This window comes from Simochromis diagramma, unplaced genomic scaffold (genome assembly GCF_900408965.1).
Source record: "Simochromis diagramma unplaced genomic scaffold, fSimDia1.1 OVJJ01000355.1, whole genome shotgun sequence".
Classification (NCBI taxonomy): domain Eukaryota; kingdom Metazoa; phylum Chordata; class Actinopteri; order Cichliformes; family Cichlidae; genus Simochromis; species Simochromis diagramma.
The window spans coordinates 626,943-643,079 of record NW_024387174.1 but is presented as its reverse complement, the minus strand read 5'-3'; the positions used below and the strand labels follow the sequence as shown (position 1 = coordinate 643,079).

The 16,137-nt window shown below is 41.1% G+C and overlaps 2 protein-coding genes across 2 annotated transcripts in view; both read left to right on the top strand.

The window, feature by feature from the left end:
- Positions 1-6,892, top strand: part of LOC120744892 (la-related protein 4B-like) — a 44,786-nt gene extending 37,894 nt beyond the window's left edge. Inside the window, exons 16-17 of the mRNA XM_040049485.1 lie at positions 885-996; positions 3,335-6,892. Of these exons, the coding sequence (XP_039905419.1) occupies positions 885-996; positions 3,335-3,667 (445 nt within the window). The 3' untranslated portion in view covers positions 3,668-6,892. The remainder of the gene's footprint in view (positions 1-884; positions 997-3,334) is intronic.
- A 7,554-nt stretch (positions 6,893-14,446) lies between these two features.
- Positions 14,447-16,137, top strand: part of dip2ca (disco-interacting protein 2 homolog Ca) — a 192,307-nt gene continuing 190,616 nt past the window's right edge. The window contains exon 1 of the mRNA XM_040049481.1: positions 14,447-14,798. The gene's annotated coding sequence lies outside the window, so the exon portion shown is untranslated. The remainder of the gene's footprint in view (positions 14,799-16,137) is intronic.

The following is a 16,137-nucleotide window of genomic DNA, read 5'->3' as shown; positions in this document are numbered from 1 at the left end:
GTAGGGTAGAAGATAAGGCTGCGAACATACACAGCATTCGCTGAAATGCTGTCATTAATTATCATAATGGTTCTAGTATCTGTTAAGAAAAGCGTGTAACATAATAGCCTACGATTTAGAGAGAGAGAGGATGTGACAGGAAAGGTGCCATCCACCCACGAGAACAGCCTGACATTGCAGGTAAAGAGGCAGCGTTTTCCAGGAAGCTTGTGAGCCTATTTCAGATCATTATAGGAAGTAAACGTGATAGAAAATGGAAATTAGGGGTATTAACTACAGAACTGGAAAGGCAGCCACACACCATACCTGCAATGGCACTGTGACAGTTTCTCACAGCTATGAAATGTGTCGTTTTGGACATTTTAGTCATGTGGCACCATTAGGCTTCATTCTCTCACCCTGAAATGGGTAGGCGACTTTCAGCCGCTCCCTTATTCACGAGGGTTGCCACAGCGGGAAGCTCCGGATGTTTTATAAGGCAGAATTTTTATAGTGAATACTTTTCGTGTCTGCTCCTGGGAGCAAACGCTTGCTTCTTAAGCAAATGTGTAAACCACAACACACGGACGTCTTCCGAACTCCTAGTGGTTTAAAATGAGTCCTCCTAAGATATTACCGAGGCTTTGTTTCTTTAAACTTAGGTCTGTGAGAAAACAGTCCTGAGCTGCACAAGAAGATAAAGTTGAATATTAGGTTGGCCACATTAAGGTGAGGAGGAGCTTTCTGATTAGATCTCGTCTTATTATAGTCATCAGTTTGCCTCTTCATGTTGCACTGATCACTTCTTTAGCCATTATGTGCATTTCGAGGACTGCAGACCTCCTAAATGATGTTAAATTCATTATTCCACCCTAATGCTGTTGGCTCATGTTTCTTTATTCCAGGGAGGTGAAGGTGACAGAGGTGAAGCCGAAGGAGGTGCAGCTGTCTGTGGAGCGAGTTCCTGGGACTCTGTCCACTGCAAGCAAATCGGTGCAAGTCAACGGTGCTGCCACAGTCAGTATTGATTCCTCCTTTTTGTTTAGTTTTTTCTGCTCAGCGGCGCTTTTTAATATTTGCTGCCTCTAAGACACCTCAGTCACCATTAAATCAATCTCATCCTGAAGAAAAGAAGGCAAATTAATTGCACCTTAATTCTGCGCAGTCTCGTATTGATTTTGATTGCAGACAACTCGATTTTTAGAGGAAAAAGCTGTGCATTTTTAAAACGGACACATGTAGCAGCCAAGAAAGCTTTACTTGTAACAAGCCAAAGGCAAATTTCCTCTTGCAGCTTTAATTTAGGTCTGTGTGAGGTGTCAGAAGGAAACGGTGCATTTTGAAGAAGAAAATCTGTTTTGATGGAGGGGCGAAAAAAACAACCCCTGCTTTCCTCTCAGCTTTGGTCTTTTTTAATAGCAATAAACCACGAGCCAAGGTCTGAAACGTACTGCTGCTAAAACAGCGAACACACACGTAGGAGTGAACAGAAACGGATCTGGCAAATTAAATACAATCAACATGCCAACTGTGGGTTCAACAATCATATCACTGCTGTCATGTTGAACCTCTTAATCTCTGAAATGTTCACGAGCCAAAATTCTGAATGTTTTTAGCTCAGTTGCCGTGTTTATTACAGCGTTTTCCCAAACTGTATAAAAGGGAACGTTTGTAGTTACAGGCTGTCCCCAGCGTTATATTCATACATGAAAAAGTTTGATTGACATGTGCCTGCATCGGCGTAAAATACATTTTTTTCTCGTCTCCTTGTTTTCATGTTTGTTGTTTATTAATAAATTTTATACACTTAATGAAAATTAGCCTTTGGATTAAATTATCAGCCAAATTCTTTGATTTTTCAATATTTTCAATTTTAATTTTTCAGTCCTGACATTAAAGTTTCTGCACACGTTTAGGAGACTGCTGTGTAGCGTAAACCAGCGGCCCCCAACCTTTTTTGCGCCACGGACCGGTTTAATGTCCGACAATACCAGTACCGGTACCAAAAAAAATAAGATTTATTCATAACACACGGGAAAAGACCCAGGCAAACAGAGTTAACAATAAAAAAGATTTAAAAAATAACGCTGAAAACCGTGAATTTCACACCCGAGCTTCAACTCTCGCTGCCCGCTACCAAAGGACTCATGGTCACGCTGGTGTAAACCAAACAGTGAGCTGCTGTGAGCAGATTGAGGCAGAATCTGTGCAAAAAAATAAAATCCCAACACAGCTGATGAATGTAAGTAAACAGAGATCAGCTGAGCAGGTACAGAAACTTAAATCCCACAGTTTGCCTGGTTCTGTTGTATTTTTAGAAGCTTCTTTACAGTTTTACTGACTTCGAGCTGTTGTAATGTGGGCTAATTGTAACAGTTATTGGGAACAAAGTCTATCCCCGATGCTTCACTTCAGTCTGTCCTTCTGTTTGGGGTCCTCTCTTTCGGCTCTCTCTGTCACTTTGTGGCTGATGGCTCTCTCTCTGAGCCTGTCCCTGGAGATGTCTTCCTGTTAAAAGGGAGTTCTTCCTCTTTACAAATGTCTGCCCACCAAAACTGTGTCTAAACTCGACAAAAGGGCTAGAAAAACAAAATGGTAACAACACACTATATGTGCACCACACAACAAACATCGACTTGTTCCAAAAGGTGGAGGGAATTTGTGCGGAAAACTCTATTTAGATTCTTCATTACTCCACATATTACTAACAAATTTCAAGCGCACCAGCAAAAATGTTGGAGACAGTGTGGTCACCCGAACGCCAATCACTCTCATATCTTTTGGACGTGTACACAATTGACTTCATTTTGGGACAGTATATCCAAGTTAACAGATGACATCATGTCCTGTGCCATCCCTAAGGACCCCAGGATCTTCATCATCTAAAAAGGCCATAACAAGGAATTGGTTTAAGAAGGATCCTCCCCAAGTAGAGCAAGTGCTAGAGATTATAGAGGAAATGCATCTGATGGACAGACTGACTTTCTTTCTATGACTTAAAGGTCATCCTTTTCAACAACATTGGACTAAATGGCACAAATATAAGCAAAGACCTGAAGATTCTGTCACTTAATTCAGCTTACCTCTCTATTTGTGTGATGCTTGGACCAATTTGTTGTTGGGGCTCTCCTTCTGGAGACACGTGCGCTACAGGCCTGAACCTTTCCAGGCATTGTATGTGAGATGCATGTGAGGAAGTTCGTTACTGACGCTAACGGACCCGTACGGGGATCTAACTCTGATTCTGTCCTGTTCAAGGTGGAAATGAAAACCACTCGTTCACAAACTGCCCGCAGACGAGCTTTGTAAGGATGTGTGCAGAATGTTTTACAACTGTCTTGTGTTTTCCTGCTAGGAGCAGAGGAAGCCCTCCTACGCCGAGATCTGCCAGCGGGTGAAGGATACCCCGACGTTACAGCAACCAACCACCCCTAAGGAAGCTAAGCCAGCCTGCGCCGCCACAGCAGGCGAGGAGAGGAAGTGCCCCGACGCCTCCACGCCTTCAGGGGAGGCCAAGGCCAGAGAGACTTACCACCCCTCCTCCAAACCCAGTTCAACGGGTGCCACCACAGGCAGACCCCCGAAGGAGGTCCGAAGGCCGGGTGGGCGGTGGGCCTCTCCGCCCCCGCACCCAGGGAAAACCCCCAACAAAGATTCCCACCACACCCCACCCAAATCCCCGCAGTAGAGTGACCTCCTTTCCCTCCCCAAGTCCTCCAACCCCACTACTATGCTCCACAGATGCGTTTAAAAAAAATAAAGGAAATACAAGTCAGGGCTACTCGATACTTATATCCCAGAATCACCCGTCACAAACAAGCATAGAGGACGCCTTCTTTTCTGGATCAGGGCTTGCAGACAAAAAGCACTTTACTGTGCATGTAGAGCACCGTTTCTTTTTCTTTATATTCTATTTATTGTTTTTGGTTTTTCACTTTTATTTCTCCTTTTCTCTTTTTGCATTACGTAGTGGTGTCAGCCTGTCAGGTGGCACAGACAACACTGAAATTTGTTCATTCTGTCCAAATGGCCTTGTGGGATTAAATTAGCCGCGTGTGTGCGTGCGTGCGTGCGTGTGTGTGTGTGTGCATGTGTGGGAAGCAGCAGGGCATTGTTGGAAGCCACCCCAAAGGATGATGGGAAAGGGTGCATAAAACAGACTTGTTTGGCTGTCGTAATGAGGGGTTTGTTTGCATGTTGAGTGGCAGCATTGTGCAACTTTAAGTGGCTTAATTATGGGTCATTATTAGTCCTTTTGTTTTTAAATACATATTCACATCCATATGCAACTCAACATCACAAGAAGACTTGGATCCTTTGGTTTACATAGAATTTTTTGCAGGTTTGTTTACACTATGTGGCTTTTATGTCTTTTTGGGGTTTTTTGCAAACCGTAGTTGGCTGTTGGTACAGTAATTGGTCATCCTCCCCTCGGCGTCTTCTCCCTCTGATCCTGTTCTTAAAGGATCACCCCTCCTGCTGTTATTCCCTCTCTGTTTTGCTAACATGCTAACTCACCATAGCGTGCGTCTGTGGCTTAACGTGGGGTCAGCGCTGTTTTGTTTTTTAGTATCACACAGGAAGGGCACATGACTTTCTCTAAAATGAGGCATCTTGTTGTAACAGTGGAAGTAGGTGAGGTGTTGCTCACACTGCATATGTGTCTGCAGACATTTAACTAGTCAGGAAGCTAAATTCTCTCCATGCTTTTCATTTCCTGTCAAACTGTTGATCATTATTGTGGAAGGAAGGAAGACGCAGGGCAGGTTTTAGGCTGACAAACTTAAAATCGAGCGGTGACGAGGAAGCCGCTTCTTCCCATCTGAAAGGGGTTTTGTTTATTCTGGAGGCGAGGAAACGCTGGCAAGCAGGAAGGAGGAAATTAACACTAGCTACCAGCTATCAGCTCAGTAAACACGTCTGTTTACAGGCGCCGAACGGAGGGTTTTTTGGTTTTTGTTTAATTTTCTGGAAATCTGCTGAGACAGAGTGACTCATCAGGAGGCTGAGATGTGTGTTAGTTTCCTGCCATAAAATGGGACAAGTCCAGAGTTCAGTGTGGCGATTTGATCCAGTGGGAAGTTTCCTGTTCAAACTGTTCAAACCTCCTTTCAAACGGTGGCATGTTTGTAGTTCTTTCTCCTACTTATGGTGCTAGATATCAAAACCTGGAACCTGTTACTACAACTCCTCTGATACTGTAAGTAGAAATACTTGATTTACATCTGCAGACGTTTAATTGCACTGTTGTTGTTTTCTCAGACTCTCGCAAGCAAATTCATGCGATTAATCCTACCTAAAGTGAAAAAAGGGACTAACTTTGTTTTGTTTTGTTTTTTGGGGGAGGAAGTTGGGGAATGACACACACAGTTCAGTTTTCCAGGAGGGAAGTTGACGAACACCCTGCTGCATCATCTCCATTGACACAATCACTGAAGCTTTTTTTGTCTTGTCGGTCATGTTGAAGCATCTGTGCAGCATTAAATTTTTTGAAGACTGATGCTTAATTTTTGTTCGTTTGTTTGTTTTTGGTTGGTGCTGCTTGAATAGACATGCAGTGGTTTGGATTTTTAACTTCGGGTTTTGGGTCAGTGAGGATTTTGTTGGAAAGTGGTGAAAATGGGGAAGTGGGATGGTTGAATAGACGAGTATATTTTTATGAAGGTAAATAACGAGTGGATTTTTTTTTTTTTTTTTTTTTTTTTTCTGGAACGTGGTTTGCAATGTTGAAGTGAGAGAGCGATAATTTGGCTTTGGGGGTCCCGTCGGGACTCGTGAACAGCCTTAAACCAAACATTTAAGTGCTGGAAGGTTTGGAGCAGGAAGGTGTGTAAAATCCATCCTTGGGGTAAAAATGTTCCGCTGTTTTCCTCAAGTCTATACCACTAGGGTTGTTTATTATTGTTGTTTGGGGGTGTTTTTGTTTTTTGTTTGTTTTCCTCCTCTCTGTCGGCGTGCTTTGTTGTTTTCTTCTAGTTTGTTTGCACTCTTTGATTTCTCTGAAAAAATTGGAAAAGATCAACCGGAGCACACGGGACTTCCTCTGTTGCCGCTTCACTCTGGTTACCTTTGATAAATGGCAGCAGACAGGAGGACGATTTAAAGCACAGAGTAAGAGGAAACATCCTTTACTCACCTCGAGCCTGGCTCGTTTGAAGCGCCGGCACCCAGTCGGTCAGAGCTTTCGTGGGACATAATCGAAGCAGCGATTTTATACCAGAGCTGGTGGAAAATTTTGCATCCTGCACCAGAGTGAAGTAGCAAGCTCGCACGTTCAGGGAGGGCGGCTCCAGCTTTGGTTGGAAGGTCTGCCTACTGTAGCAACCACTTTGGCAGATAACCAACCGAGTGTGTTTTTTAATTTGAATGTAACTGTCTGAAAAATGACTTAAAAGACTTCCCTCCCTGCTCCTCGGTCATGTGCTCGGGTTCATCTTTTGAAGTCGTCACCTAAGATGCAAAAACACCCTGAAAAAAATAAATAAAAACCACTGTACTATACACAATATCTGTTTAGGTGGGACCTCGCATGTCTCGCTGAAGTCTTCCTGCAACAAAAAGCATTCTGGGTAATCCCACTAAGAGAAAACAGGAGCCTGGAGAAGGGAAAGCTTCATTTAAAGAGCCTGTACTCCTGGTCAGAGCTGCTTTTGATTTGGATGCTACAGCTTGAGTTTAGTGAAAAAAGAAAATATTTTTTTATTATTTTGAAGGACTGAGATGCACTTGGATGGGTCTATTATTTTCTCTTTTTTGTTTTCCTCATTGGTGGAAATGGTAAAACAGATGTAAATGCACCATATCCACTTATTTATAAAGCAGTGCTGTTTATTCCACAAGAAATATCATTAAGTTTTCTTTTTGGGAGAAGGAAAAAATGATGTATTGAGCTCTCAATATATAGATATATATACACACACACACACACACACACACACACACACACACACACACACACACACACACACACACACACACACATATATATATAAATGTGTGTGCGTGTTAAAAAAAAAAAATCCATCCAGTGTTTGAGAAACTTGAATTTTATTTAAACTTGAAAAATGACTTTGCCTTAACTTTTCTACAAGACAAGCATAGAGTTTATTTCTTTTCAGAAAAGATCCCCAAAATGTTAACGAAGCGTGAGATGTGGAAATATTTAGTCACACCAGACGTCACAAGTCTTACTGCGAGAGAGAGAGAGTACAAATCTAGCAGCGTTTCCTTTCTTTTCCTACTTTTTGTTTTTTGTTTTGTGTAAAATGTACGAAAATCTTGGGTCGTTCTTTTGGTTTCTTGTTCAATAGTTTCAGGTTTTTTGGTTTTTTTTGTGCAGGGGGGGGGGGGTGGGGGGGATAAAAACCTTGTAATTGCAAATCTAGTCAATACTGTATTAAATATGTGCACTTTGAAGTGTGTGCTTTGCTTGTACAGATGTAAATACTCAGAAAAATATAAGAGGTACCTTAAAATGATTATAAAAATATATTGATCCTTGTTAACTATAATGTCGCTATCGAGCTGGATGTAGAATATAAAAGAAAAAAAAAAAAGACGTGATGTCGTGCGTTCGGAAATATTTTTCTTTAACTATTGTTTTTCAGTTTGGGCGTGCTGAGTTTGATTCCTGCTCCGCTCTGCAGTGTGAGCAGATCATTTATTGTATTTTTTTGTTTTCGTTCTTTCATTCCTTTTTAAACTTTCGCTGTGGGTTCGGTCGCACCTGGATGCTCAGGTGCGACAGTAACCCCGCCCTCCCTCTCCTCTGCGTTCACAGTCTGTGGTTCCGACAAAGCCGAGTGTCCACCAGCATCCTCTTCGAAGCTCTGGCTTCTTTTTCTTTCACTGATTACAGTTGATTTTGGGGGAATTTTCCTCACAGTGTGTTTGCTTTTTGGACAGTCTGAATGAAGCTTTTTAGCAAAACAAAAACAAACAAAAACAAAGCACTACATGTTGGATATTTACTCTGTTTTTGCCATTGTTGAGTACTCTGCTAACAGTGCCAAAAGATGAGACGTGACATGAAAGCTGCAGCTAAAGGCATTAATGCAAAACTTTAGGTAACACTAATACTTAAGATGAGATGTTCATGCATATGCAGCTCAGTAGGCTATAATCAAACTGCACTGTGTCCACATTGGTCGGGCAGCATGACTAGACTGCAGCTTTTATTTGAGAATATTAGAAATCCTCGTTCTGGCTCCAAATATCCACCAACTCTGCTTAACGATGACCATCTGAGGGCTTATTTTATTGGTTTTTTGTCTGATGAGCTCAAGCTCTATTTTCTGCTTTCTGTCCATATTTTAGGATGAGTGAGTATCACAGTTTTGGGGGAATCAGATTTCAGGAAATCAAAAGTCTGAGACCAGGAAGCGATGAAGCTAGGTTAGCAGAAAAACACTGGACGCCTGGCTCTGTCATGTTTTAAATCTGTTTTAAATTTCACTAGTCAACACATTTGATTTTTGCACATACGCCAGTTTAAATGTGCGGAAAAATAAATAGAAACCAAATAAATAGCACATTTCTGTTGTTAGTCAGTGAACGGCACAAAAAAAAGGCAACTAAACCTCACAAATCTTTTTGTGTGGCAGACCGCGTGCATCCGATTATTGGTTCTTACGTGTTTTGTTAGATAAGCCATTTTTTGGTTTGTTTCTCCAAACAGAGCCACGTGCTTTATTATAAAGGACAGGCAAATACCCAAAATACATTTTTTTAAAATTAAGTTTTGTTTTCATAGAACAGCTAAAAGCTTTCCTGCAAAGGACTAAGCTTCAGTTTTAAAACAGTAATAGTTTTGCTAGATGTCGTTTCTCAGATTTAGTTTGTTTCACTGGTTTTTGTGCTCGGCCCTGTCATACACCTGTTTATTTAATGGGTTTCTTAGAGCTTTGTTACTGATTTTTGGATTTATCTGTGATAAATCACAGCGTTCAGATTGTACCAACCTGCACAGTTAGAGCCAGAGATGATCTTGAAAAGCTATTCAACTTCCTCTTCACCTGAAACTGAACAAATTTTGCTGCAGACCAACAGGGGGCACCCTGAGTGAACCAGAGTGAATGAAGCAGGTTTTGTAGTTTTCACAATCACTGATAAATTGTCAGATTAGAAATAAAACAGTTGGTGGGCTTTTAGACTTTGCTCATAAAATTCCGGCGTTCGAATCCTTTCAGATTGACAGGAAACGCTCTTTTGATGGTTTCGGTTTTCACACAATAATGAGATGTTAGAAGTGTAGATGAGCCACAGTGGAAACTTCAGTGTGCCTATAATAAGCAGCTGGTCGTGGTGATGCCATCAGGATACCATGGAGGTGGTTCATGCTCCACTGATGTGTCTGGCAGAAACGCATTTTTCTACAGTCGGAAACCTGTAAAAATCTAAAAATTGAGCTTTTATTAATCATTTCACCCACTTCTGTCAGAAACATGGTGAAGGAAAATGTTTACTGGAAGTTCAGAGAGTGGGAAGAGTTGAGTATTTCGAAGTCTGCTGATAGAGATCCTGTGCACGGTAAAGGTGTTCAAGGCCAATCTGACCAACTTCTGCAAATGTTGAATTCTCGGTTTATCCGTTTCTCTGTGCGTTTGGGTCGGGGTCCAGTAATCCCTTTGGTCTGATTTCATTTGGTAAGCATTTCAGATGCTGGACAGAAAACCAGAGCTTTTCAGACAGAAATCAATAAAAAGAAAGCCTGAACCATCGAAGCTGGCCAATCAGCAGCTAAACCGACTTTGACGTACCATCGGGCGGATGCTGGTTTGCTGGAAAGAGGGATTGTTGGTGGACACTTCTCGGTTTAGTCGAGGCGATGTGATGCGTGACGCCCATCAGAAGCTTCCCAGCGAAGCACATCTTGAACACTCGGCACTTGAGGTGGGGGATTATTGCAGCCTGCCGCCAGGTGACGACGAGTCTCGGGCCCTCGGATTGTGCGTTTCGTTTAAAAAAACAAGGCGACTCTTTGGAGTCGTCATTGCGGCTGTTTGAGATAAGTTTCCTGCCCAGGTGTCGATGTGAGCGCGAGACATCCAAGGAGCCAAAAACCATTCGACCTGCTCTGTGCAGTTTTGTTTTTTTTTTTTTTTCTCTTCAGATTAATGTTTGTGATTTCTTGTTCATGTTCATCAGCTCCAAGATTTCCTCTACTGAGAAATAAATGTACAAATGTTTTGTTTTTTCCTATGTGCTTTTTTGTTTGTTGGGGGGGTTAAAGGCTCAACTGGAATGAGAGTAGTTTACCTTGTTCAGAGCGATGTTTCTCACGTACAGTACATTTAACACGCAGTTTGAGATGTCTGTTAAAACCATTTGATCACATGTGGACTGCAGTTCGATGTGGCAAAGAAAACCAATAACCGTGCCATTATACAACAGTCGTTTTTGTCTTGGCTGGGCAGTTTAACCTGTACATACATAGCTGAGCGCTTACCGTCTCGGGCTTTTATTTTTGTTTTTTACTTTAAGATGTGATTTTCCTGTTACTGGAAGCCTGGAGACACCTTCAGTTTGACACCAGTGACTGCAGGAGCGTTTTTCACGCGGTGTAACTTGCGGTGGATCCCCCGCCTGAGGTCGAGGCGTCTTCTGCCTCTGGTGGCCTCGAACTTTGAGAATACAAACTGGGCATCTCTGAACTGTGAATGTGTGCATGTGTGGAATAAAATAAAATGTACCACCCAGCTAATCCAGGCCGATGCAAAAGTGACTCTTTCCACAAGCGCGGTACCTCAGACTGGATGGTACCGCTTTCAAAGGGATCTCTTATTCTGGCGGGAAAGACACCGCGAGCTCCGCGCCTCTTCAGTCTTGCCGGCGTTCATCCAGATGCTCAGCGGTGGCATTTTTGAAGGAGCTCCCTTTTCCTCGTGGACTTCTGCATGGAGCGTCACACTTCATATCAGCCTGTTGGTCGCCTCAGACCTCCTTCCTGTTCGTCCATTTTGACAGTGCCATTTTTTTCTTTTCTTTTTTTTGTTTGTTTTTTTTGTTTTTTTCCTCCACGAGGGTTGCATCTTGTCATTTAAAAAAAGAAAAAAGACCCCCTTGTGTTTTTGTGTTTTCATTTTGTTTTTCAAAGATGTATAACAATGAATGCACATCAACTGACTGGAAAAGGACTCTATGAACTCACTGTGGTTTAACTCATTAACACTCTTACCATGCTACGCTAACAGCTGTGGACAATCGACGACTCCACCGTGTTGGGGTTTGGACAGATAATTTTGCCTAACGACACCTTTAACAGACGTGGAATGGAGGTTTGCGATCAAGAGGGCTTCTCTATTTTTTTTGTTTTTTTGTTTGTTTTTTGTTAATTTTTTTTGTTTGGGTCTTTTCTTCCATCGAGACTGGAATCAAGCGTACATGTCAGCTATAGATAATTTAAGTTACTCTTGTGTCATGATGTAAACTGTCTAATTTGGAGAAAAAAATGTAGCTTACTGAAAAATAAAGATTTAGGCACTGTTGAGGAGCTGCCGTGTGATTTCTTTCTTTCTTTCCAAAAGATCTTTTCAAACCTTTCTTGTTAGTTGTTCCATAATTACAGAAACTACAGTCAATATAGAGAAAAATTACACCAAGTTCTTCCCCATGAGAGGGGAAAAGTGAAAAACCCTTGCAAAAAAAAATCTGATTGCCTTCAGGATGTAAAGTTCAAAGTGGCACTGTTATATTGTTATAAGCATCAATATGCATCACTCAGAATCAGCTGTTTGAACAATGCAATCCAGGATAGAAAGAAAATATCTCGTCGCTGCCAAGTTTCGGCTTTTGGGAGAACTTTTAGAAAAGCCTGATCGTAATAATTCGCAGTAGCAAAGAAGTGTGAAAGGCACAGAGTCGTTTTCAAGCGTTACTCTGACAGGAGGCTGTTTCCAATTTTGGCGATATTGTGATAAAACAGTGATACGTTGTTTGATGTGACGGACAGATCCTGGTGTAAAATGACTGGAGCTAATGCCATCGAGCGTAAGTATCTGTTTAACCAAATAAGGTTTTGAAATCCCAACCATCGCTTTAATGATTCTCAGCGGTGGGGGAGGGGGCAGCAATTTTTTTGGGGGTGGCCGGAGCCCCCTTTGGTGGCACCCCTGCATGAAGGTCTTTAAGAAGTGGCTTTAGTTTAATTTGTCGTCTTTGTCACAGGTAAATTGGGTGTCATCTGCATAGCAATGGAAATTACATTAATAATATAAACAAACAACACTTGTCTTTCAATTGAAAACACTTAAGATGTATTTCTTGAACTAATCTTATCTAGACTTCGAACCACGCGGCCAACTGAGCTGCTTTATTAAGCCAATAAGGTGAAAAGTGCGTGCAGTCATGAATAAAGACTGAGGAGTTGAGTTTGACAGGATGGGCTGTACCGACCAGCATGTTCCCATCTTATCCCCCTGTGGTTAGTTAACTTCTCACTTCCTGTTAGCTACTCGTCTCTAGCGTCTGGTGTTTAGTTTCGCTTCCCTCCCCCGTCTCAGTGTCTTTGATCATCTTCACCTGGGTCTCGTTACCCTCCTGTGTCCCCGCTTACCCTTTTCTCTAGATCCACTGCGGTCTTCCCATTTTTGTCTCAGCGTTTGTCGTCATCCCCATGTGTTGTGAAGTTTTATGGTTTAGGTTTGTGTCTTAATTTCATGGAGTTAATTCTGAATAAACTTTTTTTTTTAACATCTGCCTGCCCGTGAGTCTGTATTTGGGTCCCTTTGCCTGAAATCCATGACCAAAGTCCAGCAGGAAGAAACGCTACATAGCGGGTTATAATCTCCACATAAATAATATTTTTAAATAACTGGATGTCGTGTAACTTTTAAACTGCTCAGTTAATTCTACCGTCTATGTTATATTATTATAACACTGACAGCAGCAGAGAAGTTCTTAGGAGCTTTAAAACAGAAGAAATGTTTAGATTTTCACAAAGTAACTGAAATATTTTGAAGTTATTTACAAAAAGATGTGACACTGTGTCACTCCATTAATGATGACTGAATAATTATCATTTGGATGCTTTGTTCCATTAAAAATGATGAAAACAAACCCTGTTTCTGGTCTCCGTTGTTGGTCTTCTTTTTTATTTTGAGCTCTACTTCTGGACACTGCTGTGAGGAGCATCCATAACGAGTATAAAACAAGCTGCCTTTGATTGGTTTAGTAAATGTCCACATACTGTGAGTTAAAAGCATCTGGGCTTTGGGAAGTTCCTCTGCGTCTTTGTACAGATGAGAGCGGAAAGCCACAAGATGGCAGCATGCTCACAGACGACGACCTCCTTTTCTCAGCTCTGTCCTGTCAGATGAGGATGATCACAAAGAAACAAGCACTTTATTTATTATCCAGCTGTGATTCATGGTTATTACACAGAAACTACTAAAAATATTTCCAGATATTTTTATTGCTCATACTAAATTTGTTTAGTCTGATGTTCATGACTGGATGCCAACATTAGCATGCTCCAAGTCAGCCTGCAGGTAGATAAATGTGATTAGGAAGTTACTGAACTCAATACAAAATAAAATATTTGCTTACATCCATGTCTTATACATTTGTTGTATGGATATCATGCAGTGATGATGCACTAATTAGTGGATAACATAGACTGTATATAAAAGATGTAGCTTACAGGCTGCATATAAATCCTTTATTTAAACAGACATGAAAAATAAAGGCTGGATATACTGAGAACACGTCGGATGTGGGCGTGGCTGTGACCACCAGAGTTTACTGTATCCACTAGAGGCGCTCCAGCATTATGCATGTCGAGGTTCCCATCATTTGAAAAGTGCACATCATGTTGTATCCAGTAAAGTTTGGAACTTGCGACTGAGACCATAAACTCATGAGGGAAATGTCCTGAGGTCACAGAGAAGTCCCCTCAGATGGTTTAATGATTCACAGAGTAAAGGATCCAAACACAGGCCACAGGAGACCAGCGTAAAGTCCAAAATCTAAACCTGTAATCAGTCTGAGGTCACAGTCAGGTGGGCAGTCGAGAGCATGATGAAGGACAAACTGGAGCCAGGGAAACACCTGGAGCATGAGAAATTTCTGAAAACTTTCACTGCAAGTAGAAACGATGTTTTTTCAGGTGACTGAAGAAAACAGGAGCATTTATATACTGTGGAGGGTGATTAGGTCATTCAATACAGGTGGAACTAATGAAAATTACAAAGGAGGAAAAACCATAGACTGTGGCTGTAACACGCGTTACTTTTGAAGCCTCAGTTTCAGCATTTTGGCTACTGCATTGCTGTTTTTTTTTTTGTTAAGCTGGAAGTGACCTCATGTGGATGGGATTACTCTATCTTGCTGCTTTTGCGTGCTGCATCCATAATGGGCTTGGGTTCAAAGCACAGACACTGATACCTGCAAATTTCTGCAAAGTAACCGAATAATAATCTGAATTTCTGTCATCGAAGCTGAAACACAAACTTATTAGGTGATCTATATCACAAAAAAAGGTCAGGACTGTGTGCAGGCCAGTCAAGTTGTTCTACACCAAACTCGATCATCCACGCCTTTATGGACCTTGCTTTGTGCGCTGGTGTGCAGCCATATTGGAACAGGAAGTGGCCATCCCCAAACTGTTCCCTCAAAGCTGGGAGCATGAAATTATCCAACAAGTCTCGATATGCTGGAACTAAGGCTGAGCCCAACTCCTAAAAACAGCTCCACATCACAATCCTCCGATTATTCAGTCAGACAAGTCCCGTTCCCCTGGCATCTACCAAACCCAGACTCTTCCATCGGATTGCCGGATGTAGAAGTGTAATTGGTCCCTCTGGAGAACACCTAACATTACAGTAAGTTGGTGACCTGTGCACTATATGCCTCAGCATCCGCTGATCCCGCTCTGTGACTTTACGTGACCTAGCACTTACAGTTGCTTCCACTGAATTCAACTTTTCACTTTTCCACCTGAAGTTAACGGTTCGGTTGGGTGACTGAGTACTTTTGAATATAATGTACCATTAAGCTCCATCTGCCGTCTTTTACCTATATGTAATTTTCTGATTGAGTGGGATATCACTGAGATATCTCTGCTGCACCTAAATAAACATTCACCTAGCAGACTTTAAATGAGTGAATGAGTGATTAAATTTCACTGAGAAAAAACAAACGATCAAAATGTGTTTCAGCTGTGATAATCTTTCTAATTAACTCTTCTTTGATCTCTTTTCTGCATCACAGACTACTTGTTCAAAAGCAGATGAACTACAGCTGACATTTATCCATCTTATCAATTAACATAAATGACAGAGTCAGGTTAACAGATTGTGTCTGTGTGTGTGTGAGAGAGAGAAAGTGAATGTGGCGCCCTCTACCGGTGTGTTGTTCATGGTTTGAAAATATTAAGCAGCACTTTGTTTTCATTTTAACTCCTGAAACTTTGACTGAAAATCGATCGGAATAAAAATACTGATTCCTGTGAGTTCAGTCGTGGATCTTTAGGATCACCTAAAGGGAAACTGTGTATGTGAGGCGCGTGAAGGCGGCAATAATTAAGAGGTGTGAGACAGGAAAAGAACAAAATCTGCATTCAAAATAAAAGCACAGCACTGGGGTTTGGATTTTTTGAATTTATTCATCTCCCAAAGTTGTTTCAAAAATAATTTACTCTTACTAGCTATCAACATATATCCAATATTTTTAGCAATGCATCATATTCTTTACTTTTAACAGACACACACTGGTGAACCGTAACTTGTCAGTATAAACGAGGTAAGCAGTGAGAACAAACCGTAGAAAAAGGAGAATGTTCAAAATAAACAGTCAAAATCTCCAAAATATATATATCTATAAAATCAGTCAGTAAATAAAATGCATTTCAATGTCTCAGTTTAAAAAAAATTACATAATCTTCCTGACGCCTTTCTTTGAGTGTTTTTTTTTAACTAAATTCAGATTTTTTTTTAGCCTGGATTGCTCTTGCTTTACCTATTTTTATTTAAAATAAGGAAACAAGTAACTAAAAATATTAACCTGCTTTTATAGTCGTATAACATTTTATAACATACTTTATTCTGGAAATTAAATGAAAACAAAAATAAAAATCCAAGTATCGCAAAAGTAACATTGATTTATTTTTTAATCTATAATTTATTAGCTCGTAACTTTTAGTTAAAGCTAGCCTGCGAGTCT